The sequence below is a fragment of the Acomys russatus genome, chromosome 4 (genome assembly GCF_903995435.1).
Source record: "Acomys russatus chromosome 4, mAcoRus1.1, whole genome shotgun sequence".
Lineage (NCBI taxonomy): Eukaryota > Metazoa > Chordata > Mammalia > Rodentia > Muridae > Acomys > Acomys russatus.
The window spans coordinates 22,362,276-22,389,820 of NC_067140.1; the positions used below are offsets into that span (position 1 = coordinate 22,362,276).

The following is a 27,545-nucleotide window of genomic DNA, read 5'->3' on the forward strand; positions in this document are numbered from 1 at the left end:
ACGTGGATGTATCCACGCAGCCTTCTGGCTTGTTAGGTTTCTAGTCAGGGCCTCCCCACCTATGGGATGCCAATGCGCACACAGGCCTTGGTCTTTCTATGACAATTAAGACAGTCCTCCGCAGACAAGCTCACAGAGCTGCCTGATCTAGACCATGCCTTGACTTCCCACGTGACTTCTAGGTGGTACCAACTGAGTTAAAATGAACCAGCGCATGTGCCCAAGCCACCTTAGGAGAAGGGTATAACACAGCGGTGGCCAAGCATGCACCTGAGACCCCACGGTGTCTAACAGCCTGCCCAGAGTCACAAAGCTGGGATTCAAACCAGGATCTACCAAGGCCGAGATCTTCGCCACCACAAGTCCACAGCGACAGTAAGAGCAGCTTGGCGGCATCCGCTCTCTGCTTATTTAACAGGCTTCACAGTGCACTATTACATGTGTGTTCAGGAAACACATGTGTAACCCGGCAGACCTTCACAAAAGTCCTCCTGGTAGGAACCCCTCTGGATCACCACGCCAGAGCACACCAGTCCTGCCTGGCCCGGACCCTCCAGCTGGGGGCTGTTGTTGCCGTTTACAACACTCTGACAGGAGTGACGGTGCGGGTGCAGGCTCTTCCATATCTTATTTCCTTAACAACATATTTCTAACGCTGTTGCTGTGACTATCTGGGGCTGCCTAAGCCTCCACAGTTTGACTCCATCGGAACTCCCCGCTCCACAGCTCCTGGGAGCGACTCTTAGGTCAGCATCGCTCTGACACAGAGAGTATGTTTTGGTGGTGGCATTGCTTGTGCATACCTGTTCCACATAGTTCTGTGTCAACTTGGCACAAGCTAAAGTCATTTGAAAGGAGGAGAATCTTGATTAAGATGTTTCCGTGAGACTGGATGGTAGGCAAGCCTGGAGGGCACTGCTTTAACTAGTGGTTGACGTGCAAGGGCCCAGCCCGTTGTGGATGGGGCCATCCCTGGGCTGGTGGCTGCTGGGGAGCAAGCCAGCAAGCAGCACCCCTCCAGCAGCCTCTGCATCAGCTCCTGCCACCAGGTTCCTGCCTTGTTTGAGTTCCTGCCCTGACTTCCTTTGATGATGAACAACACTGTGGAAGTGTAAGCCAAACAAACCCTTCCCTCCCCAAGTTATTTTGGTCACGACACAAGTCCTGAGAGCATCTCTGCGAGCAGCCAGTTCCTGTGCCCCGCACCCCATCTGCTCACCCCCAAAAAGACCCCCACTGCACACCCCTAAGACTCTACCCAAGCAAGGTCACAAAAGGCCACCCTGTGACTAGCTGGGACCCAAATGGGCAGCCCTAGTCTTGCTAGCTGCCAGCGGGTAGCACTCAACACATAGCCCCTGCCTTTGGATGCATGCCGCCCTTTCCTATCTCCTGCACTAGGAACTGTTGGGGGCCTTCCTGATTCCTTAACCATCTCTTCTTGGCCCTAGCTGCTGAGATGTCATCTTCCGTCCACCCTGCAAGCATTCCCTAGACTCCAGTTTGGCTTCCTCACGCTCTGTACCTCCCCAGGGAGAGCCCATCCACCCAAGGGGAAGTTACAACCCACAGGCAGATGGCTCCCTGCATGAAAATGACCCCACCTACAGACGACCACCTACACACTAATGGCTCCAACACGGAGACAACTCTCAGCATATAAATGATCCTCACATGGCTTACCCTGGTACCTGGCTGTCTCCCCTGAGTCTCCTGCTCATGCGCCCAGCCTCTCTTGACACTGCCAGACGTAGGCCTCTCAGACCAAGGACAAGTCAGTCCCCAAATCATTCATATGTTCTCACATTGACCAAACAGCCTTTATCCTTGTCTGCTCCAGCAGAACCCCCTCCCAAACACCCCAGATGTGCCATCCCTCTCTCTTCCTCATCCTAATGCTCATCAACAGTTCTATGTCCTCACTTCCACCCTTTCCTCGCTCTCCAGCTGCAGAGCTGAACTTGGGTGACTGTGCCTATAGATGGGACGAGACTCTCACAGGGACATCTGCTTGGGGTCTGGTGATGCTGTGGAGTGTCAGGATTGCTGAGAGACAGCCCTCACTGTGTCTTCCAACTTCTTCCTTGCTCCCCTTACAGAAGACATCAGAAGAGCCTTTCCTTCCCCTCCTGGAGCGGGCCATGTTTCCCTGAGCGGGTGATGCTTCCGCACCCAGCAAAGAGGGCTGCCCCATGTGTCTACCCAGGAGCACCGTGGGCTCTCAGCTGGAATGTAGTCAGCTGCCCCAACCCCAAGTTTTATTCCTGGCAAATGAAAAGATCAGCCAGAAAAGAGGACTGGCTGAAGAGCCCGGGGAAGCAGAAGACACATCCCCTGCTACTGCTCGAAGGTGCTCCGTGATGAAAAGCTTTGGCTGTTGTCTTGAGGGGGTCCCAGTGAGGTTGGAGGGATACCTGCTTTGCAGAGAGGAAACTGGAGTTGAGGAAAGCCAGTTAGCTTACCCCCCGAGTGCAAAATGACCGACTGGATCTTGTGGCCCCACACTTTTGGCCTCTATTCTCTGAGGCCTGCAAGTTTGGTCTGTGATGTGCCACTGACTATTTGTGTGGTCTGGATCATGTGACCTGTGCTCTCAGAGGATAGCAGTAATGGGCCTGGCAGTCACAGAGGGTGGCTCTTAAGAAGTAATGTCACGGGGCCTCTAAATGATGAGGCAGGAGAACACCCATCAGTGCAGACAACAGGATGTACCTGTGGGTGTTTACGTCACAACACTGGGATAGGCTCACTTACAAAAGAAAAACAAAGAATCATGAGGCAATAAATAAATAAGTAAATAAAAATAAACAAAAAGGGACTGTGTTGTTTACTTCTCTGGGGCTGTGACACAGAGCTCAATCAGGCAATGTTAGAAGGAAAGGTTTATTTGAGCCTCTGGTTCCAGAGGGCTAAGAGTCTACCACCACAGTAGAGAGAGAATACAGCAGCAGGAGGCATGACAGCTGGAGCCAGAAGCTCCAGTCACATCTTAAACTGCAACAGAAAGCAAAGAGAAATATCCAGGAAGGGAGATGAGTAAAGAGCTTGGCAAGGCCACTGGAAGTCCATGGAAGCCGAGTGATCCAGAAACCCTGGGACTCTTAAGGGAAATGTGTCCCCACTAACAGGGCAGCAGTGTCATACTGGAGAGGTTGAGATGTCCACATTGCTCCTTGGGGAGGGAGGAAGTAGGCTTGCAAAGTAACAGGTTCCATAGCCACAGCATCAGTCAACACGATGCTCATGGAGGCCGAGGCTTGGATTCCAGATCCTGGCTGGTCAGTATCAGAGAGAAGTGTGTGGAGCCCATAGCATCCACAGTATCTTTTCCAGTGTGGCCTCTAAGCCAGGCAACACACAAAAAAAATCCCCTATACTCAATGAGTTTTAAGATTCATTTTCACTGATTTTAGGTGGGTGTGTGGGTATGGGTGTGGGTGTGGGTGCCATATGCATAAATGTGCATGACTATGCATGCCTGTGGAGGCAAGAAGAAGAAAGTGCTGGATGCCCTGGGGCTGGAGTTACAGGTGGTTTGTGAGCCAGCTGACAAGGGTGCTGGGAACTGAACTCTTGAGTCCTTTAGAAGTGCAGCAAATGCTCTTAAGTGCTGAGCCATCTCTCCAGCCCTCTACAACTGCTAAACTTTAATGTTCACATGGTAAAATGTGGGTAACAAAACACTGTCCTGCCACCTGCACACATGCCATGCCGTTGTGTGAGACATATTCACACTCTGCTGTATCTAGAATATCTGGAAAATTGAAACTCAGTCCACACTGAACACTCACTTATTCTCCACTTCCCCAGCCCTGGACACTTAACTTCCCGCCATTGTGAACTGCATTCCTCCGAGGACCTGCTATGAGAATCTGTCCTGTGATTGACTCATTTCATTCCACAATGTCCTCAAGATTGGCCAAGAGTTAATAGGTGTCAGAACATCCCTTTTCAGGGCTGAATAATAATCCTTCCTGTGGCTAGACCTCACCCTGTTATCTATTAATCCTCCAGTGGAATTTGAACAGCTTCTGTTCCAGCTGTGGTGACAAGTGTCCCGTCAGCATGGACGTACAGCAGTTCCTGGACACCCTGTTTAGCATTCTTTGGGGTAGAGAGCAAGAGGAGGAATGGCTGAACGAGACACTAACTCTGCTTGTTCCACCACTGTCTGCCAGAGTGGCTGCCCATTCCACCCACAGTGCACTGTGCCCCGACTTTTCCACATGTCATCAGAGACTGCTGCTTCCGTTCTGTTAGCAAGTGGCCACTGTAGCTGACAGGTGTGTGGGGGGGGGCACTGTCTTAAGAGCCCTCTCAGCTGGGAAAGACAGTAAAGTACTCACTGCAAAAGCCTGAAAATATGAATTCAATCCCCTGGACCAATATGGAAAAAACCGACATAGTGGCATGTACCCATGGCCACAGTAGTTGGGGGGTGGGGGATGGGGTTGGAGACACGTTGTCTGTGGGGCCACTGTTCAGCCAATCTTGCTTAAACTGCTGAGTTTCAGGTCACAAAGAGACACTATGACTTAAAAAATAAGGTAAACAACTCCTGACATATGACACCTCAGGCTGACCTTCAGTCTACACACACAAACACACACACACACACACACACACCCCACCACCACCACCACCACACACACACAGACACACACACACACACCCCACCACCACCACCACCACCACCACACACACACAGACACACACACACACACCCCACCACCACCACCACCACCACACACACACAGACACACACACACACACACCACCACCACCACACACACACAGACATACACATACACCACACACAGACACACCACACACACATACATACACTTACACCTCACACACACACACACTTCACAATACCCCACCCCCCACACTCTCCACCCCACACGGCCCACACACACCCTCTCACTGGCCTGATGCCCCATCTCCATCACACAGGTCACATCCTTGACCCTTAGGCAACTCCTGCTCCAAGGCAGGTATGTCTCATGAGTCTCACAGCTCAGGACACTTAATGCTCAGCATAAAAGTCATTGGCTACAGCCACAGAGACCTGGAGGCCCACAGGCCAGCGCCAAGCCCCCACCACCCTGAACCACAGATGACCTTGTACTGGGGCAGCACGGGGAGGGGGTGGGGGGTGTGCATCTGAGCATGGGAGCTGGACGTGCACAGAGCCCTCAGCATTCCCCGAAGGTTCACATTCATCTCACTGTCACTTTAGCTCTGGAACTCCATCAAATATCTGTTGTGACCGGCAGGCCCCCAGGGTCCCCACACCAGCTCTCTGAACGGGTCTTGGAGGCTTTGGCATTGGAGGTTGTCTTTCTGCTTTGACATGGAGGTGTCTCTCTACTTTGGCATGGGGTGTGTTTCTACTTTGGCATTGTGGGTCTCTCTCTACTTTGGCATAGGGGGCCCTTTCTGTCCTCAGCCTGCAGCCTACAGAGATGTGGGAACAGAGGCAAGGCTGAGGCTGAAGTGAGGTCTTTGCTGCACGATTAAACACGTTAGTGTCCACATGTGTGCTGCAGAGCTCGAACAAATCATCACTGTAAACTGGGTGAGGCTGAGGGTTCCGGCTGGGGTGGAGAGGGGGGAAAGACGTGTCTAATTGTCTCTCCAGGGCCAGGCCAGTTGTTTGCCTAAAAAGACCCAGAGTGAAAAGATGGTCCACAGTCTAGGGCCTTCCTCCCTCTACAAACCAGTGGTCAGCCTTGACTCATCATTCGCGTTCCCCGCATGAAGGTCAGATACTCAGGGCTGTCTGGTCCCAGTCCCATCCTCTACTAACAGAAAAACACAGGAAAACAACAGAAGTCATGATGATGGTCCACTAGACCAGCCTCCCACATCCAGGGAAGCTTGTCCTCAACCCCTTCTGCACACGGCCACTCTGAACAGCACCTGGATGTATCTATAGGCATCACACAGGTGCATGGAATTACCAGAATCTAGTAGGTTGAGGCCATAATGTCGCCATGCCCCACAATGCACTGCACAGACCCAGAATGCTGAATGGGGGATTAACAGTGGCTCATGTCTGGGATCTTGGCTACTGTGAAAGCCACTGTAATAGGGTCACCTGTAATCCCAGCACTTGGGAGTCAGAGGCAGGTGATGTCTGTAAGTTTGAGACCAGCCTGGTCTACAGAGTAAGCTCCAGGATAGCCAGAGCCACACAGAAAAACCCTGCCTTGAAAACACAAAAACAAGGATGGGGGAGGGGAGGAAGTCACTTGATCCTACAGGTTCAAGGACAGCCCAGCAAAATGTAAGACTCACTCTAGTTTTCCCCCCTTTCTTTCTTCTTCATTTATTAATCCATTATAAAGATAGGCTACCAAGATAAGACTGGATAGGCTGTGACCGTATGGTGGGGGAGGAGGTACCCTTCTGTCATAGATCTAGGGGAGGGGAATAAGGTGAAAGAGGGAGGGAGGGAGGGAGGGACAGAGGGAGGGAGGGAGGGACAGAGGGAGGGAGGGAGGGAGGAACAGGAGGATACAAGTGATGGGATAACAATTGAGATGTAATCTGAATAAATTAATTAAAAATAATTTTTAAAAAATAAATAAAGATAGGATTTAAACCTAGGGCCTTAAACACACCCCAGACAAGCCCTCTACCACTGACCTATATCCCTAAGCCCATTTCTGATTTTTTTTGAGATGCAATTTCTTGTAGCTTAGGCTAATTTTGAACTTGCTATGTAGCTAAGGGCAGCCTTGAACTCTTGATCCTCCCATCTCCATCTCCTCAGCCCTAGTGCTGCAGGCGTGTTCCACAATGCCTCCCAGATGTTATTGTGCAGTGTTGAGGGGCTCTGAGCTAACCAGACCTCAAGAGGTCAAGGATGCTGGATTTGATTGCTATCTGGGCTGTCAGCCAGCTGGGTGGGACCCCGATGCCTTTCATCACTCTGAAGTCCTCTTTCTCTTCCAGTGGGTCATGTCACACACACTTGCCAGCACCCCACCAACCTGGGGTGCTGCACCAACAGCATGCATCTGAAGGCCAGGATGTGGCTCAGGATGGGCCTCTCTATCCACGCACATTGACCACGGCAGGAGCCACGGACTACATGTGGCCACCGTGGCTGGGTGCTTTGCTTTTGTTGTTGTAGTTTAAATAGCCACATGTGGCCTGTGGACTCCCTGCAGCATGGTAGAAAGTTCTGTGGATCAGCATTGCTCTGCAGCTCCAGATGCCACCTGCTCCAAATCAGCCAACATATGTAGAGTTGATGCAAAGAGGGAAGAGGCACGTGTGTGGGACACACAAGATGGCTATCTTCAAAGAGGAAGCTTTAAGGTGAGAAGATCTATAGACATCAGAATTCCACTGAAGGGCTGTGGAGATAGCTCTGTGGATAAAGTGACTGTGACAGAAGCATGAAGTCATGGGTTTGGACCCCCAGCATCCACATAAACACTGGGCATGGCAGCATGCATCTGAAGGCCAGTGCTGGGAAGTGACAAGGATCCCTGAGGCTCACTGACCAACCAATGTAGCTGAACCGATCAGCTCTGGGTTCAGTGAGAGACTCCACCCCACCCCCAAAAGAGGGAAAGAGATCCACACCCAATATTAACCTCTGTCCTCCACATGCACCTACACACACACACACACACACACACACACACACTCCAGAGCTTGGGGTCTGAGACTCACATGTGGGTCTCATGGACTCTGGAGACTGCCGTTCCTGGTTCTGCCCGCACAGCAAGCAGGAAGAGTCCTGCTCAGATCACAGAGTCCCTGAAAGCAGATGCTTACACCTCACATGTGGCTTATGTCATTGTACAGACACTAGTCAGACATGCCCAGGTGACAACATGCAAGGCTGTGCTCCAGACCCACCTGGCCCTTGGTTCCTGGTCCCTTCCCAGCTGGCCAGAAATCAGCCTGGCATGCTCCAGTCATCACTACCCTCTCGGAGCCTCCATCCTTTCCCGTCTAGAACCCGGCTGCTCATCTGCTGCCTACTGCAGGAACCGCACACCAGAGTCCTGGCCCTGCACTCTGGGAATGTGGCTCTTGCTCTGGACCTAGTGACCTGGGCCATAGGGAGGTCAAGACTGCTCCCCTAGATGCAGACTGTCACCATGCTTATGCCTGAACCTCACTTGCAACATGGCCAAACAGGCTCTAAGGTCAGACGGACACAGCCTATTCCTAAGGGTGACCACTGCCTGGAGACCCCCTATTCCCAAGGGTGACCGCTGCCTGGAGACCCCATTTTGACAACTGCTGGGATACATGAAAGCTGTGGCGCCTCCAGCACACTCAAAGATCTTCAAGGATGGCTGCCTTCACTCTCCCGTTCACCTCAGCTCTACCTACCACTCAGCAGCCGGGTGCTCAGCAGCTTCTCTGGGAAGGTGGCAGAGGGATAGATAGTCTAACCAACATCTCTCAGTTCCCAGAACTCTACTCCACTCCAGGAAAAAAAAAAAAGCTGTGTGTAATTCCAGGGGCCTGGAGGTCCAATAGGGTGCAGCTTCTGTCCAACCGCTGACAGGGACTCAGGACAAGTTAGCACATCTCTAGAAGGCTCAGCTTCCCCCTGTGACACAAGGCCACAAAGAGGCCCGTACTTATGGGAGTCTAGTGAAAAGTAGAGACAACAGAGACCAGCACTTGATGTGGCAGACCAAGGTCCCCAGGATATGACCAGCCTGGCAGGGGCGGGGGACCACCAGCCAGGTGTGAGTGGGGCTGTTGCCTTCTCCTTCCCCACTGGGTGAGGGGAGACCCAGACCGCCCCAGGCAGCTGGGGCTGCAGGTCAGCTGGGCAAGCACAGCTGCTTCCAGGTACTCAGCAGCAAGTCAGATCACATGAGAATTTATAATCCTTCCTGAGGTCTGGGTTCCATCAACCTAAACTCATTAGCCCCAGAGATGCAGGTGCCTCAGAGAGGAGCAGGCGCCATCTCCCCTTCAAAATAAGAGTCTTTTGTAGTGACTTTGCTCCTGGAAACGGGCTGGTGTGGACCTATATAAAGTCTGCATCTGAATGGCTAGAGATGGTTTGGTGGAAATTGGAAATCTTCAAGGTTCTCACTTCCTCAAGCTCACATTTCTAAAAACGACACTCGAACTCTTGGTCTGAACTACAAAAAAAAAAAAAAAAAAAAAAATGTGGAATCAGGCATGGTGGCGAGGATGCACACCACCTTTAATCCTAGCATTCAAGGCAGAGGCAGAGACAGGAAGGGCAGAGGGATCTCTGTTGAGTCCAGGCCAGCCAGGGCTGTGTGTTGAGACCTTGTGGACTCACTGTGGAACTGAGGAAGAGGTTTTTCCGACGGCAGACACATACCAAGCCACAGACAGGCCCCCTGAGCCTCTGGGTCACAAAAGAGCTGCCACAGCACCAAGCATCACGTCCTCATAGAACCACATTCAAGGCAAGGAAAGAAGGGGAACACAACATTGTGTTTGCTTGGCAGTCATTCAGTGGGAAGCAAAATATTATTTCTGAACCACCTCTCAGCCCGTTGTACAACCAACAGGTTTCCTGTCGTGTCTGCTAATTAGAATAACACCCCAAGGCCATTTCAAGCTGCAAGGAAGCTGAGCAAGCAAAGGGGGTGGAGGGAGGACTCATCCTGTAATCAGGAGCTGGTGTGTGCTCCAACAGGCCAGGTAGCGGAGAGGCAGAAAGGGCTCATGGTCTGCCTACTGACAGCACTGAACACCTTTGTTAAACAGATCCTGCACCCTCTCCAGGACTCAGCAGCTGTTGGCTTAGTGTATCCTTTCTTAACACTTGGGGAGGCGCTGATCTCCCCCCCCCCACCCCCATAAGCCACTCATTACTGAGCTCCGATGCCCACGACCAGGGAATTCTAACAAACGAGCTTCTGTTCCCAGCAGACATACGCTGGCCAGAAAGCATCCTACAAATATCTCCAAACTCCCTTCCCCTTCTTCCCCCACCACCCAGCAGGAGAAGCTCGCAGGCCCTGTCCCAGCATCCCCCAGGGGAACAAGCAGCAGAAGGGTCGAGGCTAGACCCCACCCACCGATGTAGGGTCTGCCAGGGTTCAGGCCCCACCAGCAGCTCTCAGGCAGAAGGCCTTGGCCACACGGTTCACATGTTGACTAGACTCCTGGTGGCACTCACAGCACCTTGTCCTTGTGTATACACTGACCAGGGAGGCAGCTGTCAAGGGTCCCTGAGCAGGACTCAGACAGAGACCCACCCAGCTGTACCTCCACCTAGGGGACAGGACTTCTGGCCTCCTCTGGTCACTGTCAAGAGCTTTTGCCCTGTGGAAGGACACTGGAAGTGTTCTACAGGTCATGTTTGCAGCAAATGCCCACCTTCTGTTGGGTCTTCAAGACCAGACCTTTGGGGCTGGGGTTCAGGAGAAACCACTAGTAAGTAGCCTGCAGTTCGGTTAATAGCAATGTGCCAAGGTCACAGGATGGAGGTGGTGCATTCGCCAGCAGGTTCGAGGCCCTGGGTTCCGTCCCCAGTACCAATAAACACAAAACAACCACCAAATGCAACCAGCCTTCTGCGAACACACACGGCTGCACACTGCTACGTTTGCAGGCTTTGGCACAGGCTTTGGCTAGCCTGGGCTCTACTCACCCACACATACAGTGCCTTCCTAAATACAAGTATGCAATGTAGGAAAACACAAGAGGGAGAGACCATTTTATTCCACTGAATATGGCTCCAACAGCCAGCCTAAGTTTCCCTTGTCTTCCAGAGCACAGCTGGCTAGAGGCTGCTGGAGCACTCCTCTCTGCCCTTGCTTGCAGCAAGATGTGTCCTTGAGTCAAAGAAGGCAACATCTTCTACGGAACCACAGGGGAGGTTGCCGGCACTCCATTGGGGCACTCCTCCAGCTGGTACCCAGCGCTGTTTCTTTAAGAAACCCTGACCAATAGCAGATCTTAATCAACCAAGAGATAAACTTACTAGTGTAACAGGATCAGCCCCAGCGTGATAACACCAACTTCCTGTTTTGCCTCATGCCCTGTCAACACAGGCAAGCTTCTGTCTGAGCAGGTGTCTCTCTGTTCAGGCACGCCACACATCCATCCAGCGCCCCAGATGCAGGACCAGGGTGAGTTAGTGACAACACACCAACACACCAGTTTCTTCTCTCCTATCAAGCCGGCTCCAGGGGTTGGATGGCAGGGTCAGCTCTAGAGATGGAACCAAATCCTGGATCCACCAAAAGGCAGAAAGGGGCCCCAGAGCTGGGGTGCTTTAAAAAAATCTTCAGCCAGGCATGGTGGAGCACGCCTTTAATCCCAGCACTCAGGAGGCAGAGGCAGGTGGATCGCTGTTGAGTTCGAGGCCAGCCTGGTCTACAAAGTGAGTCCAGGACAGCCAAGGCTAACACAGAGAAACCCTGTCTCAAAAAACAAAAAAGAAACAAAACAAAACAACAACAAAATCTTCAAAAAGTCTGTAGGGACAGGATGCAGAGACCTGACCACTTGGGGAAAAGCCAGGTGGGGTGGAGCAATGCCCTGGAGTGAGGGTGGGGAACCGCATCAGAAGTGATACAGGTCCAACCAAACCAGGATGGGGATGCGCTGAGAAGGGAGCCCCTGCACAAGGATGGTGTACCCAGACAACAGTCTGTTCACAGATCAGGTCAGCAACGGTCACTACAGGGGTCTACAAATGCCTGCGGCAGGCCAAGCAGGACTCTCAAGCTTTGGCCGCCACACTGTCTGACAAAGCCACACTGGCGGGCCACTATAGGCTGAAAATGGCCTCAGAGAACACACCCAGCCTGTGCATTCGCCATCCCTGACACTTGGGTTGTGGGCAATCATCACGTCTCCTGATTACCTGACACGTGTTTTAGATGAACAAACCGTCCTGAGATCACAGGGTGGCTAGGCTGAGCCTGAGGCTGTGATCTGACACCAGCTGAGGCCTAAGGCGATTTCTACTATCTGAGGAGCTTTGAAGCCCATAGGAAGGAAGCTGGCTTGCCCATCTTGTCCATCCAAAAAGATCACCGGGTGAGGACACCCAGTCTCCTCTTGGGGATGCTGGAAGAGAGCTTGTGAGTAGACCCAGAGTGGGTCCAAGCAGGCCGCAGGTCCAGGTGCACACTGAAGCACCGTTAGCTTGTAGGGAGCGGGGATGGGGGGGGAGCGCAAACGGGGGTGTCTCTCTGGGCTCCAGAGAAATAATAGTTGTCCAAGGGATCTCATGGCGTCCCTCTCCACCTTGATCTCTGGAGCATCTTTCAGGAAGGCAGGAGGGTCCAAGAGTCCAGTCTTCCTTCATTGCAGACATAAAGGGACCCACACCCCCAAGAATGCAGTACCCCCACTCCTTGCTTGGCTGCTGCAAAACTGCAGCTAACTCTCAGAAACCAGAATCAATGGTTTCCAACTGGGAGGAGGGGCCAGGTGTGAGGTTACACGTGGGGCATAGGCACTCCTGGCATCTTGCTGGAGGGCCAGGGAATGGCTGACAATTCCACAGTACACAGAGCAGGGTGACCCCACAGACCACACTCATCAGCAGCCACATGCTGCCTACAAAGGGTACCTCCATGTTCCCAGGGTGCTGAACCACACCACCGGCCCCTCCCAGATCCCCTTCCCCACCCCCCCTCCACCGACCCAACCCCCACCGCTACATTAAGACAACCCAGATTGCGTTGAGTGGGTGAAAGGTAAGTCACTTCATTTATTGTTTCCTCCTGAGGGGAATGACCAACTAGTGCCTCCATCCTATAAACATTTACTGGCCCTGGAAAGTTCCAGGCCCCCACTGCCATTTTTAAGGGCTTGTCTCTCAACAAATGTTAAGGTCAAGTCAGTCAGAAAGTGGAACTTGAGAAGGGGAAGGGGTGGGGGTGTGTTTCACAAAGTTCAAGACTGAGAAGCAAAGGGAAAGACCCCAGATTCCCCCAGCCCCGTGAACAAATGCCTGCTTTCTTCTAAGCACTTTCAAGACAGGCAAGGGAGCTTTAAATGTCTCCGGGCACTGCCCCACTGGGTCTCCAGTTGCTCGTTGGCCCTTTTGTGCTCAGGGGTCTGGAGACTTATTGGTTATTGATCCTTGAGGCATGATATCATGGCACCACCATGGAGGGGCCGCCCTGCCACAGAAAAGCCCGATGTGGACTGTTCATGGCGGCATCTCCAGTAGGATGCGGTCTGGTGTGCTGGGCTTGGGAAAAGCTAGATCTCATAGCAAACTGGAGAGACCAGGCCTCCACGAGAGTAAAATAAGATCAATTCTTTTTGGAATAAGGAGATTTGCAAGAGACTCTCAAAGCCGGTGTGTAGAGTTGCTACCTACGCCCTTTACCCAGTTCCCCCGTGTGAGTTCTGTACATGGCAGAACTGAGAGTCACGCTGGTGTGCTGCTGACCCTGAGCGCCGGGAGCTTTGGGAATGAGTGTGTCACTGCTGTCCTGCCCAAGGTCTGTCCCCAAGACATCATGCTGTGCTTCCTTTGGTTTCTCACTGATACAAGAATAAAAGCCTGAGGGGCTGAGGAGATGGCTCAGTTGGTTGCCACACAAGCTTGAAGAGCAGACTGCGGATCCTCCACTTTCACGTAAAAAGCTACATGAGACACACACACACACACACACACACACACACACACACACACCTGTTACCCCAGCAACGGGAAGGAAAAGACAAATGGATCCCTAGAGCTCACTGGTCTGTCAGCCCTTCTAACATGGAGCTCCAGGTTCATTGGGGGAAAAGGAGTGGACAGTTATTGGAAAAGAAAGATACCACGTGTTCCTCCACACACAAGTATAAACACACCTGACAGGTGTATACATACCTTGGCATATGCACACACTCATAAGTGTATAAATGCATACACCACATACATACACACACACACACACACACACACACACACACACACACATGCACACACACAAGAAAGGAATTAAACTGGGACACGTGTGCCTGGTCTTTACCTCTTGTCTTGGCCTCCCCTAGCAGGTCCTGAGTCCCTTCCATGCTCAGGGCCCCACTACAGTGCATAGAAGCTCACCGTCTGCAGACAGACAGACACACACACACACACACACACACACACACACACACACACACACACACACACACCCCGGACCAAGTGAACCTATGTGCTCAGCCTACAAATGTCCACATTATTCTAAACAGGCTCTGCTCCTCACCTCCTCTCTCGACAGGTTCTAAGTCACACAGAGAGGTCTTTGCATTTGAATTGCACAGCTGTATCTACTCTCAGAGCCATTGGAATGTTCCCCACAATATGTATGCCACATGCGCACACACACACACACACACACACACACACACACACACACACACACACACACGTGCTGGAGGACACCCAGGGAAGGGCGACTCCCCTGATCAAAACACAGCTGCAATTGGAAGCTCTGGCACATGGGAAGGCTGTTTCCACAGACTTTCCACACAGCACTGTGACGTCTGACTATTAAAAGACACATCTGTAGCCGTCCCAGGGTTTCCTCAGAGGGAGGAGGATACACGCAGGACCCCACTTACAGGCACACAGGCCCTTGGCCCTGACAATTGTTTTCTAGCCATAATGGCAGACAGAGGTCTGATTGCACTTAGGATGGAGAGCCAGAGGGAGAGAGGTGTGCCCGCCTCTCTTTCTCTCACCCATCAGAAGGGACCACAAAGTCAAGGTCAAGGCCTAGCATCTATTTTTATCTATTTCTAATAGCCTGTATCATCCACTGTGCCTCCTCCCAGCCCCAGGAGGCATGTACTCATTGGCATATACAGTCCATGCTTACCAGAAAAGGTAGGGCTTCCCCATGGCACTTACTCCTCAGCAAACTGGAGAGGTCAACGCGGGGGGGGGGGGGAGATTTGGTGGGGCTGAAGGAAGGGGGGTAGTCTAATGAAGGACTACACAGAGAGCTAGCTCTAAATGTGCCAGATCAGCCTGATCCCTTTCAGGGAGGGTTAGATAAGACCCGGAATTCTGGGAAAACAGCAACCACTGTGTCTTCATCCCCAGGCTCTCACCCATAAACCCTAAGTCGTTACCAAACACCCCCACCAGCTGGGCACCAGGTGTTCAGACCCACGGGTGGGCGGGCGGGGGACAGTTCACACTCAATCCCTTTTGATAAACAAACATGACGGTGCCGTGTTGTTGTTTTTTCTCTCTCTGGGGCCCCTGCTTAACACTGCCATTTTCATCTATGCAAACCTTTCCCAGTGCGCTGCTCATTATGCAGTTTGCGTCTATGTAGGCTGCGCGTTGTAAATGCACCAGGGAGGGACCACGAGATCAGTCACATTTACAGGTCTCTCTCTGGCTGGAACATACACACGGACATTCCCATGTACACAGACACAGGCGGCCAACATGTGAACACACCTGGTGCACCCTAGGACCTTGTGCAAGCCAGCAAGGGGGGGCTGAGAAACCCATCAAGGAAGGAGTCCTTCATCCAAAACCAAAGCCACCAGACAGACCTAGGCTGCATGCATAATATACATGCGCACACATGCAGATATTGCACATGCATGCGAGCACGCTTTTTTGCAAGTGCATGCACACCTGTGTTTGTGCCTGTATCTGCATACGCATGACTGTGTAGAGTCACCTGGCAGGTGAGCACCTGGTCCACCAGCTATCGAGTGTAGCTAGTGTTCAGTGCCACATGAAAGCAACAGTGACACTGAGACTTGAAGGCCTCCGAACACCAAGTGCAAGTTCCTACTCACAGACAAATTCAACTAAGCATTACTAGAGAGGGGAGCCTGAGGCTTTGGGGAGATAAAGAAGGAGCCAAACCCGTGGCCTCGGAGATACTGAGAAATCTACATACCACGGTGGATTCTCCAAATGACATGGAGAGCTGACAGGAATTTGGGAGGCCCTGGAAGGAGGCCCACATCTGCCTCAAGCCTCGGACATGATCTCTGCGCCTCTAGCCTCTGAGGAATCCACACCAGGCTTTATTAGTGTCGTCTGCACAGACCCAGCTGCAGGAGTCAGGGGCACCTTGCACCTGCTCCAATCACAAGTGGGAAACTACAGGCTCAGTTAATGAATGCTCTGGGCTTGTCACTCCCCGCCCCAAGGGAAAGACTATTTGTACTTTGACCAGCTTCCAGAAAGGGGTGGAAGAAATACTTAAGTAATGAGATTTCTCTTTTAATTAAACTTTTTCATGTTGGAATAAGTTTTTATTTGAACTTGCTATACAGACCCCTTAATTCCATTTTGGTCTCCCAGGTAGTGATTTTTTTTTTTTTTTTAAATAACCGCAGATGTTAAAATCCAGAGAAAGAGTCGGCATTTGCTCCGCTCCCAGTTGAGTCGGAGGGCATCATGAGGAGTGGCTTTGCTGACCCTAGTAGAGTGGATGGAGAAAGTCAGCTTCTAAGTCTTTGAAAGAGGGAAACTTAACTGGGGACATTTGCTTACACTTCAAATACTTGACCTCAGTATCTGTATACTGAGATACTTGAGATATTGAGATAGATTCTTGCGTGGCCCAGGCTGGCCTTGAACATGCCCCATAGCCAAGGCTATCCTTGTACTCCTCCTGATCTTCCTCCCTCTCCCTCCCAAGTGCTGGAATTATAGGCCTGGCCTGATGTGGTGCTGGGTATCAGACCTGGGGCCTCCTATATGCTGAACAAGAACTCTGACGACCAAGGGACAAGTATGGCAGCACTTGCTCTCGGCTGCAGTGGTGACTCGGTGCTGAAGGGAGCTTACTGCTCAGCCATGAAGCTCCCAATTGTGATCCCAGCACCCACATAGAGAGGTTCACAAATGGCTGTAACTTCAAAGGATCAGACATCCTCTTCTGGCCTCAGTGGGCGTGTGTGAGTACATGTACACACACACATATGCTCACACAGATACACACACACAGAAAAAAAATGAAATAATCTTTTTAAACCAAAGCAGGGGGAGACATATGCTGCCAAGCCTGACCAGCTGAGTTGGATCTCCAAAGCCACCATGGTGGAAAGGGAAAACTGGCTTCCCCATGTGCCACAGAGGCACCTCCTGCCCAATAAATAAGTAGGGGCTGGAGAGATGGCTCAGAGGTTAAGGGCACTGTCTGTTCTTCGAAAGGTCCTGAGTTCAATTCCCAGCAAACAGGTTGGCAGCTCACAACCATCTATAATGAGATCTTGTGCCCTCTTCTGGCCAGAATACTGTATAAATAATAAATGTATTTTTAAAATAAATAAGTGTAACAAAATAATTTAATCGAAATTTAGACTAACATACCAAAAGAAATAGGGCTTTACCCACCCTAACAACAAGAAGCGCATCTGTTATATACCTATTATTTCTGGGGTGGTGGGACTTGTGTTTTCTTGAGAATCTGTTAAGTAGAGGACTGTCATCCAGTTTTTATGGCATGAGGGGACAGACTCAGAGACATTCAAGTAGCTTGCCCAAGGTCACACAGCCACTATTCTACCAGGGTGGAAACAGACGCATGGGTTTAAGCCATGTCTAAAGAGAATTACTGTGGATGTTCCTCAGGGCTCCCTTGCCAAACCACACCCACTGCTGTCACCAAGAACTTCCGTTCCTCGCCAGGGAAGCCCCCAACCCCCCACCCCATAGATCATCCAGAATTAACTGCAAAGTGTCAGGAAACTTGGCCAGGCGGCTGGAGCGTGAGCGAGGGCTGGAAGCCTTCACTGTGAAGCCCTTTATAGAAAGCCGGTTGGCAGCCCCGGCTCCTGCATGGGAACAAATTAACAATGGCATCCCAAACACAGGAAAGGAAGGAAATTGGAAACACAGTTTATGCTTGGCCGGCCCTTTGAAATACTGTACCATGCTACTGACATCAATTAATGAAAAGCAGGGCTGTGCTGAGAGGCTCCAGTTTGGAAATGCATTAACACACGTTAAACATGTTGGTACAGGAACCAGATTATAAGCACTCTGGCTCCCAAACAATAAAGCAGTTACCCAAACCCTGGTGCTCGCTGAGGCCTCATTAATTCGATCCACTCCTCGAGGATCAGCAGAGGCTTTGCGCCGCTCCCCGCGATGCCTTCCGACACAAATGTTGAAAGGACAGCCTGGCACATGCTACTCTGAGCTTCACAACGGGGCGTGTCAGGCTCCGTGCACTCCTGACATCCTCCAAATCATAAACAGCCCATCCTGGAGGGGGGGATGTACCCGGCCCAGTCCTGGTGTTCATCTGCACTGCCATCGCACTTGGGGGTCGAGCGATTTTTCACCCGGGGGAGGTTAACCGTGAAATATCTGTTCCACATTAAGAAATACCAAGTCACATTTTTTGTCAAATAGTATTTGTCAAATGCCATTTGCTGCAAAAACCCAGGGAATTCAATCCCAGCTGAGCACACAGCTAATGCCGACTAGCTCGCATAATAGCCACGGTGGTGCATGCGATCGCTTGCAAGGCAAGCCCTCCTGCCTCTATAAACAGTTGCAGGGACTAGGAAGGCAAGTTCTGGAACAAATAAAGCATGCGCCCTGAGCTGCCCCAGCACAAAGAACCCCACATGCTGGCGGAGCCCCTGAATGGTTTTGCAAGAATGTTCTAGGGAGAGAATTGGTGAATCTCAGCTTTTCTGACTGCCTATACAAAAAGTGAGCTCTTTTGTTGAAAGTTCAAGCTCACCAACACTGCCCCTGAACACCTATTGTGTCCCCACACAGGGGTGGGGGTGGGGGGTCCTGGCAGGGGGGGAGGGGGGAGTCCTCGGCATCACCAATGTCCGTCATCCCTCTCAATGCTACATCGATCTGGGATCCATCAAGCCAAGCCTGGGCCATTGGAGTGTGTGAAGCTGAACGTGTTATCAGTTTCTATGTAAATATTGGTGTTTCCTCACCCCACGGAGGCAAGGGAAGGCAAAACAGCATGGGCACGTTTGATTTAAACTAATTAAAAGCAGAGCGCTGTGCAATTCAATATATTGATTTTACCAGTGGGACTTAAATCTTTTATAATAAGTGTACACAGCTGTGGCTCCCTCCAACCCCCATGCTCTCCTGCTAATCCCCCCCCCCAGTGCATTCCTCTTGACAATAACAAGACAGATCCTATACATCCCTGCCTGCGCCCTGACCCCAGAGACACAGCAGGACCCTTGAAGGCAAGCTGTGCAGTGGCCAGCCACATCCCCTGTGTGTCAATGACAATGACAACGGGCCCCAGCCACCAGTCTGGGTGGGAAGGTCTCCATTCCACAGCTACACCGAGAGGCAGGGCGGGAAGGGTGGAGGAGGCAGCCGGAGGACACTGTGAGGCTCAACGACAGCCAAATATGACCTTAGCAAACGGGGTGGGCGAGATATGAAAGTGATCGGGGCGATCAATCATCCACAGGACTCTGCCTGGGATGAAATCATCACTTGTCTCCCAGTTCAGCAGGCATGTGACATGCGCTCACATCACAGGCATGCCAGTGCTCTGTGTTTATCTAGGCAAGGGCTTGCCGGCTGCCACCACCGCTGCTGAGGTAAAGCCCCAACCCAGTTCTCTGAAGCTGGGTCTCAGAGGGTCTCCCTTTCTTCTCTCCATGCAGGGAAACAATCAACTGCTCTCTTGCTCTTCTCCCTACCACCTCCCGCCTTCCAAGGAACCTCAGACCCAAATGACTGCCCTGGGATAAGAACCCAAACCAGCCATCTGAGCTGCCACCCAGGGCCCAGCCTTAGCCTGTCTTGATTGCAGAAGGGAAGTACACAAAAGATCCAAAACAGTTCAAATCTGGGTCACATAATATCCTTGGGAAAAGGGGAGGGGGGAATCTTTGATTTATAGGCCCAGGAAAATGAGGTTTAAAAGTGATTTTGAAAGGGTTACGGGAAACACAGCTGTCGGTGCACCCCTATGGTGAAGTTGATCTGGGGGGGAGCGTGAGTGCGAGCACACACACACACACACACACACAAGAGCGAAGGGGGAGGCCATGTGACATCTGTATTAACCTTCCCCTGCTAACCAGAAAGGGCTGGAATGCAAAGGAGCCCCTTCCAAATTCTAGGCGGGCCAGCTTACAGCTGCAGGCGCCTGCAGCCATGCTCTGTGGAGCACTCCCCAAAGGACATGTTTAAATTGTAACAGAACCTTTCCCTACTACTCCCCAGTGGTAGGGCCTGTTCCGAGGGGTAAAGGAGAGATCTTAACGCCAAACACTTGTCTAAGGAAAGGACAGCCAGATGGGGTAAAGTGAAAACCGAACTGCTAGGCCTCGCCTCTGCTTCCCAGAACAAGTTAACAAAAGCCACTTTTATGTGCTGGCTACAATAATGACAGGGTTCTAGCTGGCTCCTTTTTCTAACTTAGCTTCGAAGATTAAACAAATTTCATTCCTTCCTAGCCTGGCCCAGCGATAAGCATGGGGTCACATACACCCTCTCCAAGTCACTTGGCTTTCTGGAAGATTCTGAATGGGGCTGCTGGGATCCCAAAGAAAGTGTGGTCAGGGCTGGTGGCTAGACTCTGCAGGATCAACTTTGCCTGGGGACTGTTTGAGAGAGTGTGGCCTGTTTTGAATTCCAAATCAAATCTACCCAGAGGAGTAGGGGGCTTGTTAATCCAAACCAGTTTATATATCCTGCCATTGAACTCAAGGGCCAGAGCCGGGAAGATGGGTGTCCCAGGCAAGCAGCTGGCTCACTGGCTTTTCCAGGGGCTTTATAGCGTGGGCTGGTCAAGTCTTCACATGCCGCACCTGGTTTTGTTGTAAATTTTCCTCTAGTGGAGATCCCACTCGGCCTGGCAAACTCCTCAGATTCCAGGGAGAACAACTTACAAGAATAAAAACCAGTTTGGCTGCAGACAGAAGGGTAACGGCAGTTGATCTGTAAAAGCCTTCAGGATTTGAGGCGGGGGTGGGGGTTGGGGGGTGGGGGGTGTCCCTGATCAGGCAGGCCTGGGCGGGCATTGGAGGTGACTGAGGAGTCAGTCTCTGCCACCAACACCAAATGCTGTAAGGGTGACAAGACATGGTTTGACGAGAATCAGCAACGTTTTCTCCCCCAGGAGAGAAGGGTTAGGGTGGGCTTCTAAAACTTTGTTTCTGATCCACGGGACTGACAATCCAACTAAGCTTTCTCAGCAAACTCAGTGTCGGGACAAGTTTCCAGTCACACCACCGTCTCTAGGTCACGCAGCTGCCAGCCCCAGTCACACTCACAGGGGCAGGAGGTTCATGCCCGTGCTGTGGCCCAGCAGAGATTAAAGATGCACCTACAGGAAGTCCTTAGCAGCTGCAGTTTGGGGCTTCCCCTAATTACCTCTAGTTTAGGGACAGAAAGAGAAAGAAAACAAGACCCTGGGTTCAGGGTTCTGTTAAAAGCCACTCTGCTATCTAATTGGGAGCGGTGATCCAGAAGGCCAGGCCTGAGAAAGTCAGGACGGTCCCACAAAAGCCCAAAGCCGGCCCCACTGATTAAGAGGCCCAGACAAGCCAGTCTTTGTCCTTTCAACATGAAAGAACGGACTGAAAGGTGTGTGTGCAGTCAGAGGAAGCCACCCAGCTGTGGCCTCCCCAGCATGCCCCAGCTTGTACCCGAGTGGGGGGGCAGGAGCAACCACCCCACCAAGTTCCCAGAAGGGCCCTAGGAGCCGCCCTGGCCCTCTGGGGCCACACTGCCTGACCTGCCACCAAAGTCAGGGATTATGTACCTCTGCTTGATGAGCCCAGTGAGGTTCTGAACCATCAGCTAGGACCCACTACCATCCTGGAGATCACAGGAGAGAACAGAAGATGGCATAAGCCCCTACCCTCACACCAAAGAAAAAGCCCTGTTTACCCCTGCCTTTGGATGGCTTCACACACCGATGCTGAGCACATGCTGCTGAACACATATTTGAGGGGTCTTCTTTAGTTTTTGGTAATAAATCCACTTTAAAAAAAAAAAAAGTTGACACAGTGAAAAACAGCCTCTGTCTCCCAGCACCCTAAGCCCTACCCTCAGGAAAATCTCTCTGCAATTCCCAGGTATCTATGGCTGAGCAGCACCTGGCTTTTCCTACCTTCGCCACCTGAAGGCTGTTCCAGAGCAGAGCCTCTTCTTAACAGTGCCTAAGGAGAATTTAAGGGTGCTCTATACTTTTGACCTTTAATAGAGACAGACAATGGCTTCCCAGGGACTCCTGAGCCATTATCTGGAGCTGAAAAGATTAGCGTGGCCCCTGTCTTCCCAGAGACCCCTTCTGCGCCCCAGGTGTCCAGGGAGGGAAGGGTGGCCTTCAAGCTTCATGATTTCCAAGTTGACACTGTGCCCGCGGTGTGTTTGGTGCCTTGGGGTTTTCTCAGCAACTTCCACAAGCAGAATAAAAGCGACTCAGGAAACGGTAGTATCAGGGCGTGTTATCACCAAAGCCAAATATTTGACGATCAGCCCCACAGCACCCAGCCAGGGGTTAGTTTGAGCAAGTAAGATACGTGCGCGCTAGATGCAGGGGGAGCTGTCCCAGACCAACCGCAAACCAGCCTCGAATCACTGGGTTGGCTGGGACTCCAGTAGGGAAGCGGGTTCCCCAGCCACTCCGTGGCGGCCTCTGTTCCGAAGTCCCCAGCTACCCAATCGCCAAAACCCGTGGTTTGCGCGCCACACGTGATAAACTCTGAAAATGGATTCTGCCCGCCCGGGACCTATCATTAAATATTTAAAATAGAAAGCTCGCAATGGCAACGTTCTTTCCCCGACTCCAACCAAGAGCCCAAAGGTGGGAGACGGGCGGCTGGGAGAGGAGCCTCGCGGCACTCCGAGCGCGCGCTGAGGCTGGCGCACCGCAAAGGGACAGGTAGGGCTGGCCCGAGTGGGGAAGGGAAGGGGATGAGCGGGATACCGGAGCCAAGATGCACTGAGAGGAGTGGAGGAGTGGAGGAAGGGCGGGAAGGCAGCCTTGCCCACAAGGGCCCTCTCACAGGTAGCGAGGGCCGCTATGGCCGGTTCAGCTCACATGACCCAGCCTGGCGCTTTGAACTGAGCCGCTGCCCGCACCTCCCGCTCCTGAACCCGCCGCAGAGGAGCCGGCAAAGAAAGTCAGGGCTGGTTCTTCCCTCCTGTGAGCCCGTACAAACCCTCCAAGCCAGCAAGACCTACCGGAGACGCGCAGAGCTTAGGGTTCATTAAGACCCCGGTGCCTCTGGCGGGCACTGATATTTTGCAAATGGGAAGGTGGGCCAAGGTGGCTCGTAAGCAGCGACCCTCTCCCCGTCCCAAAGTGGCTCCCGTCTGATATATACCTCCTCCCTCCGCCACTCACCTAGGTTGACGAAGCTCATGACCATGTCGGCGTCGGTGAGAAAGTGGCTATCCTGCAGGCTGGCTAAAGGGGGACCCTGAGTACTGAAGACGGCCTTGTAGGGGTAGGAAAAGCCCTGGCCATCGGGTCCGCTCTCCTCCACCGCCATGGCGTTGTACAGGTCCAACATGAACATGGGCGCTGAGTTATGCTTTCCCTGGAGGTGCGGGCGCGGGCGATGGGGCAAGCCCAAGATGGACAGAATCTCCCGCTGCATCTCCCGCCGCTCCTGGCTGCGGAGGCGCCGGTGGATGAAGCTGGAGTGCACCTCGTTGTCCAGGCTGAAGTCGGCCAGGGCGGAGCGCAACAAGAACAGAGGCGCCCAGAGCGCCACGAAGCTGTGTGGCGCCGCAGCGCGCAGCGAGCGCACGTGCATCCCGCCGGCTCTACGCGCGATCCGGGGCACCGAGCCCGCACCGCCCCAGGTGGCAGCGGAGGGGGCAGGGCAGCGGTCCACGACCCGAGGTCACTTGGAGCAGACAAGCTTCGCTGCGGCCTCGCCACACATGGCCACTCCCCGGCCGGCTGCGCTCTGCCCTGGACGCCCCTGTCCTCAGCTCAGCTCTGGCCCGGGGCCCCTCGGCCCTCACTCGCCGGGACACACGGCACGGCTGGTACAACAGCTCTGGAGAGCAGGCGAGAGAGCGAGGAGGCGGGCCGGGGTGGGAGGAGCAGCAGCTTGCAGACCTACAAGTCCAGAGAGCGAGTGCCGGGGAGGCGGCTGGGCGCCTGGGAGCCCTCTCTCCCTCCTCCCGCTGTTGTCGCGTCTGGGCCGGCGGGCACCCCCAACAAACCCTCTTCCTACCTCCCGCGCCCAGCACAGGGGTCCCAGGTCGCTGCTCCAGCCTTGGGCACCCCGACCGCCCGCCAGCTGCCTCGGGAGCCCCAGAGTTGGGCGCGCTGGGGCCCGGCAAGAGGAGAAGGGGGAGGAGGAGCGGGAGGACAAACCTCCCCGCCCCTCCCGCGCCCGCGCCCGCGGCCTCCCACCTGCGCCGGCCCCGCCCTCCTCAAGCCTAGCCCAATGGCTTCATTCATTCCTCCCAGGGCGCTCTAAAAATATTTACTGAGTGCCCACCGGGTGTCCGGTACAGGGACGGACGCCCCGGGAGTTCGGAGAGAAAAATCCAAGGCAGCCTTGCCCTCTCGGAACTAGCGTTTGGAGGTGGCCAAAGTGAGACCTGTAAGGGGAGCGAGTGCAGGAATCTGAGAAGGCTCCTTGGAGGTGGCCACCCTTGGACCTGGCTCATCTTTCGTTCCTCCATTTGCTGCAGTCATGCAGACCCCCTCCACACTCCTACTTGCCTGCCAGCTCTGCTGCCCTGCCCATTCCTCCTTAGAGGACATTCTCTCCCGGCCCTTCCCCCCTCGGGTGCCACTTCCTCTGGGAACCTTCCTGGTCTGGCAGAGATAATGTGAAGATAAGATTGTTTCCCCCTCCAGATGTTACTTTTCTTGACACCCACCCGACACGCCTCCCTCCCTCCCTCCCCCCTCTCTATTTACAGTCTATTGTCACACACACACACACACACACACACACACCAAGTTCAGCACCGTTCAGGTGCTTTCTAGGCTGCTTCTCTCTAGTATTTTGAACCCAGAGCCTGTGGGACCCCCTGATGTTGCAGCTCTGTTGAGTGCATAAATGAAATCTGAGACTAGAGAGTACTCTCACCCTCTCCTCTTTTTTGGGGGGAGGGGTAGAGGTTCCACCCACCCCTTATCCTGTCAGGAGTCCTTTGGTCCCTCGCTCTCTAACACCACCCCCACCCCCCAGCCCCTGGCAGGGCCTGAGGAGTAGGAAGCTGGTCAAGTCCAGGAGACCTCCCAGATGCATTTTCCTGTCCCAAAGGACCAGCGACCCTCTCCTCACACAAAGAAAGGCCCCCAGACAATGGTTGGGCTTTTAGTGGATTGCTGCTCTTTGGGTCCTCACTTTGCCTATCTGAGAAATGGGAGCAAAGCAGCAGTCACCCAGAGTAGCTCTGGGCATGTGGGGGTGTAGGCCAGGCCTCCCTGCTCTGCTTCAAGAGGCTCCAGGTGAATCTGAAGAGTGATGGTAGAGCTTGGGGAAGGGCGTTGGGTAGGGGTCCCTCTTGACATTCTAGGGTGAGAAGGGACAGCCTGGTCTTTCAGGCTTCTTGGAACAGAGATGGCAACCATGGGACTCTTGGGGCCTCTTTGTGGAGATTTAGACTATGTGGCTATTTGAGGGTTTCAGGGATGGTCTGCAGGTCTCAGCGCAGACTATGGGTGCCAACAGTACTGAGTCCCTGGCCAGTACAGCCCTGAGAAGCCCCTCCATGGACCTGCTATGGCTTGTGAACTGAGGCCATGCAGGCTGTGAGCTGGTGATAAGACCTCTGGTCTGCGGTCTTGATACTGAATAAACAAAGGGGCCCTACTTTCACTTCAGAACCCGGTGGGCACCCTGGGTATCACACATAGGACCAGGCAGGAAGACAAAACAGTGAGTGAGCCAACGCGGTGACATCCATGGTGGGCTGGTTCTCGGGCCCCTGGAAACAACAGGGTCTCTCAGTAAAGTCCTTTTAATTTTCTCCTCCATGGAAAGCAGCAAAGCCACATGGAGGAGGCAACCAAGAGGGTAAAGATGGGACACGTGGCTAGGCTTTGGGTAGAAGAGGACAGGGGCTGCAGAGGAGGTGACAGGAAAGCTGCTGCTTCCAGAATCCATAGAACAATACACAAAATGGGACCCCAGGTCACTCCAGGCCGCCCAGAGAGAGTGGGCCACACAGTGAGGTGACAGGTGGGACAGAGGGTTTCTGAAGGAGAGATTTTAAGAGACGAGCCCAGTCAGCAAGTGCCCCAGCTCTGTCTGTGGCCTTGGCCAAGGCCCCTACAGACACTATGTTGATACCACTGCCAGCTTCGATGAAGAGGTCTCCTTCCAAAGTCTAGAATGCCACCAAAGTTAAGGTGTGCTGCTCAAAGAAGCCTCCTGGTTCAGACGCACCCTCATCTTTAGGAGCATGTCCCCAGCAAGCACAATGGGGACAGCCCAGAGGGAGGAGCAGGTGTGTGTGTGTGTGTGTGTGTGTGTGTGTGTGTGTGTGTGTGTGTGTTGGTGGTGATGGTGGTAGTGGTTGGGGTGGGGTCCTCCTGACTCCTCTACCTGAAAAGGCCTGAAGGCTGGATCCTTGACTCTTTCCTGCCGGGCTTTCTCTGGGGACGTCCCATACACACATGCAAAGCCGATGTCTGCTCACCTAGTACCTGTTGGGTGAATGGTAATCAACCAAACCTAACCCAGAAGGCCAATGTCTGAGGAACGGAACATGAAAGGCTTCTCATTTCCTCCCAGGCCCATCACACAGGTCCCCCACCTCCCAGGGCCACCTTTTCTCATTCCTAAAACTCCAGAGATAAGATTCCCTCTGAACTCCCATCACTCCTGGTCAGCATTATCTCTCTCTCTAACCCTGGGGGAAGGAGGATGCTTTTCTGCTTCCTCTTCCAGAGGAGTCCCCAAGACCTCCCACTCCCCAGCTAGCTTCCTGAGTGATGGAGCAAACAAGCAGGAGAGACACACCGCTGGAGCAACCCCCAGGCCACCTAGAGAAGGATTTTGGGGGTGCTTGGGAACAACCTTCTAGGGAAGACGTGACAGCCTGACTCCTGGGAGCCCAGGGCCCCCACACTCAATTCTTCCAGCTGTACAGTGAGAGTGGTCAGCGCCTGCCTTAGTTTCCCCACCAATAAAATGGCAGACAAGGAGCTTGTGGTTCCCAAGGTTGCCGGAGGATCTCCAAGTTCCCTCACATGGAAAGGGATCTGCCAGGTGCCTGGGGGGGTGGTGGGGGGGACAGAGGACATCTTGGTAAATGTTAGTTGCTATCTGAGTAAGATGGCAAAGCCACCAAGAAGAAGCTTCTAGCAGTTAAAATGAACAGAACTTTCCATGGTAGCCTGAACAGGGGAGCGAGACAGTCCTGAACAAACAGCGATGGTCCTGTGAAGAAAGGAGAGCCCAGCCAATGTGAAGGCTCATGAACCTCTCAGACCTCTGTCAGCTTCTCATTGTTCCCTAGCCCCCCACCCCCACCCCAGGCCAGCCTGGGCTCAGGGACTTCCTGAGCAGCCAGGCCCTGACCCACACCAGCCCCACCCTCAGCATGGTTCCCCACCCCCACCGTGCCAGGGCACCCAGTGCAGGCTCCAGAATGTAATGTGATCCCCCCCCCAAGGCTGCTCCACACCTGGGCCACCTGGGCCTGGAACGGA

The 27,545-nt window shown here is 53.1% G+C and overlaps 1 protein-coding gene across 1 annotated transcript in view; it reads right to left on the minus strand.

Annotated features, from left to right (window-relative positions):
* The window catches only part of Bmp7 (bone morphogenetic protein 7), a 72,123-nt gene extending 47,905 nt beyond the window's left edge, over positions 1-24,218 (minus strand). The window contains exon 1 of the mRNA XM_051143890.1: positions 23,259-24,218. Coding sequence (XP_050999847.1) covers positions 23,259-23,673 — 415 coding nt within the window. The 5' untranslated portion in view covers positions 23,674-24,218. The remainder of the gene's footprint in view (positions 1-23,258) is intronic.
* Between the last annotated feature and the right edge of the window lie 3,327 nt (positions 24,219-27,545).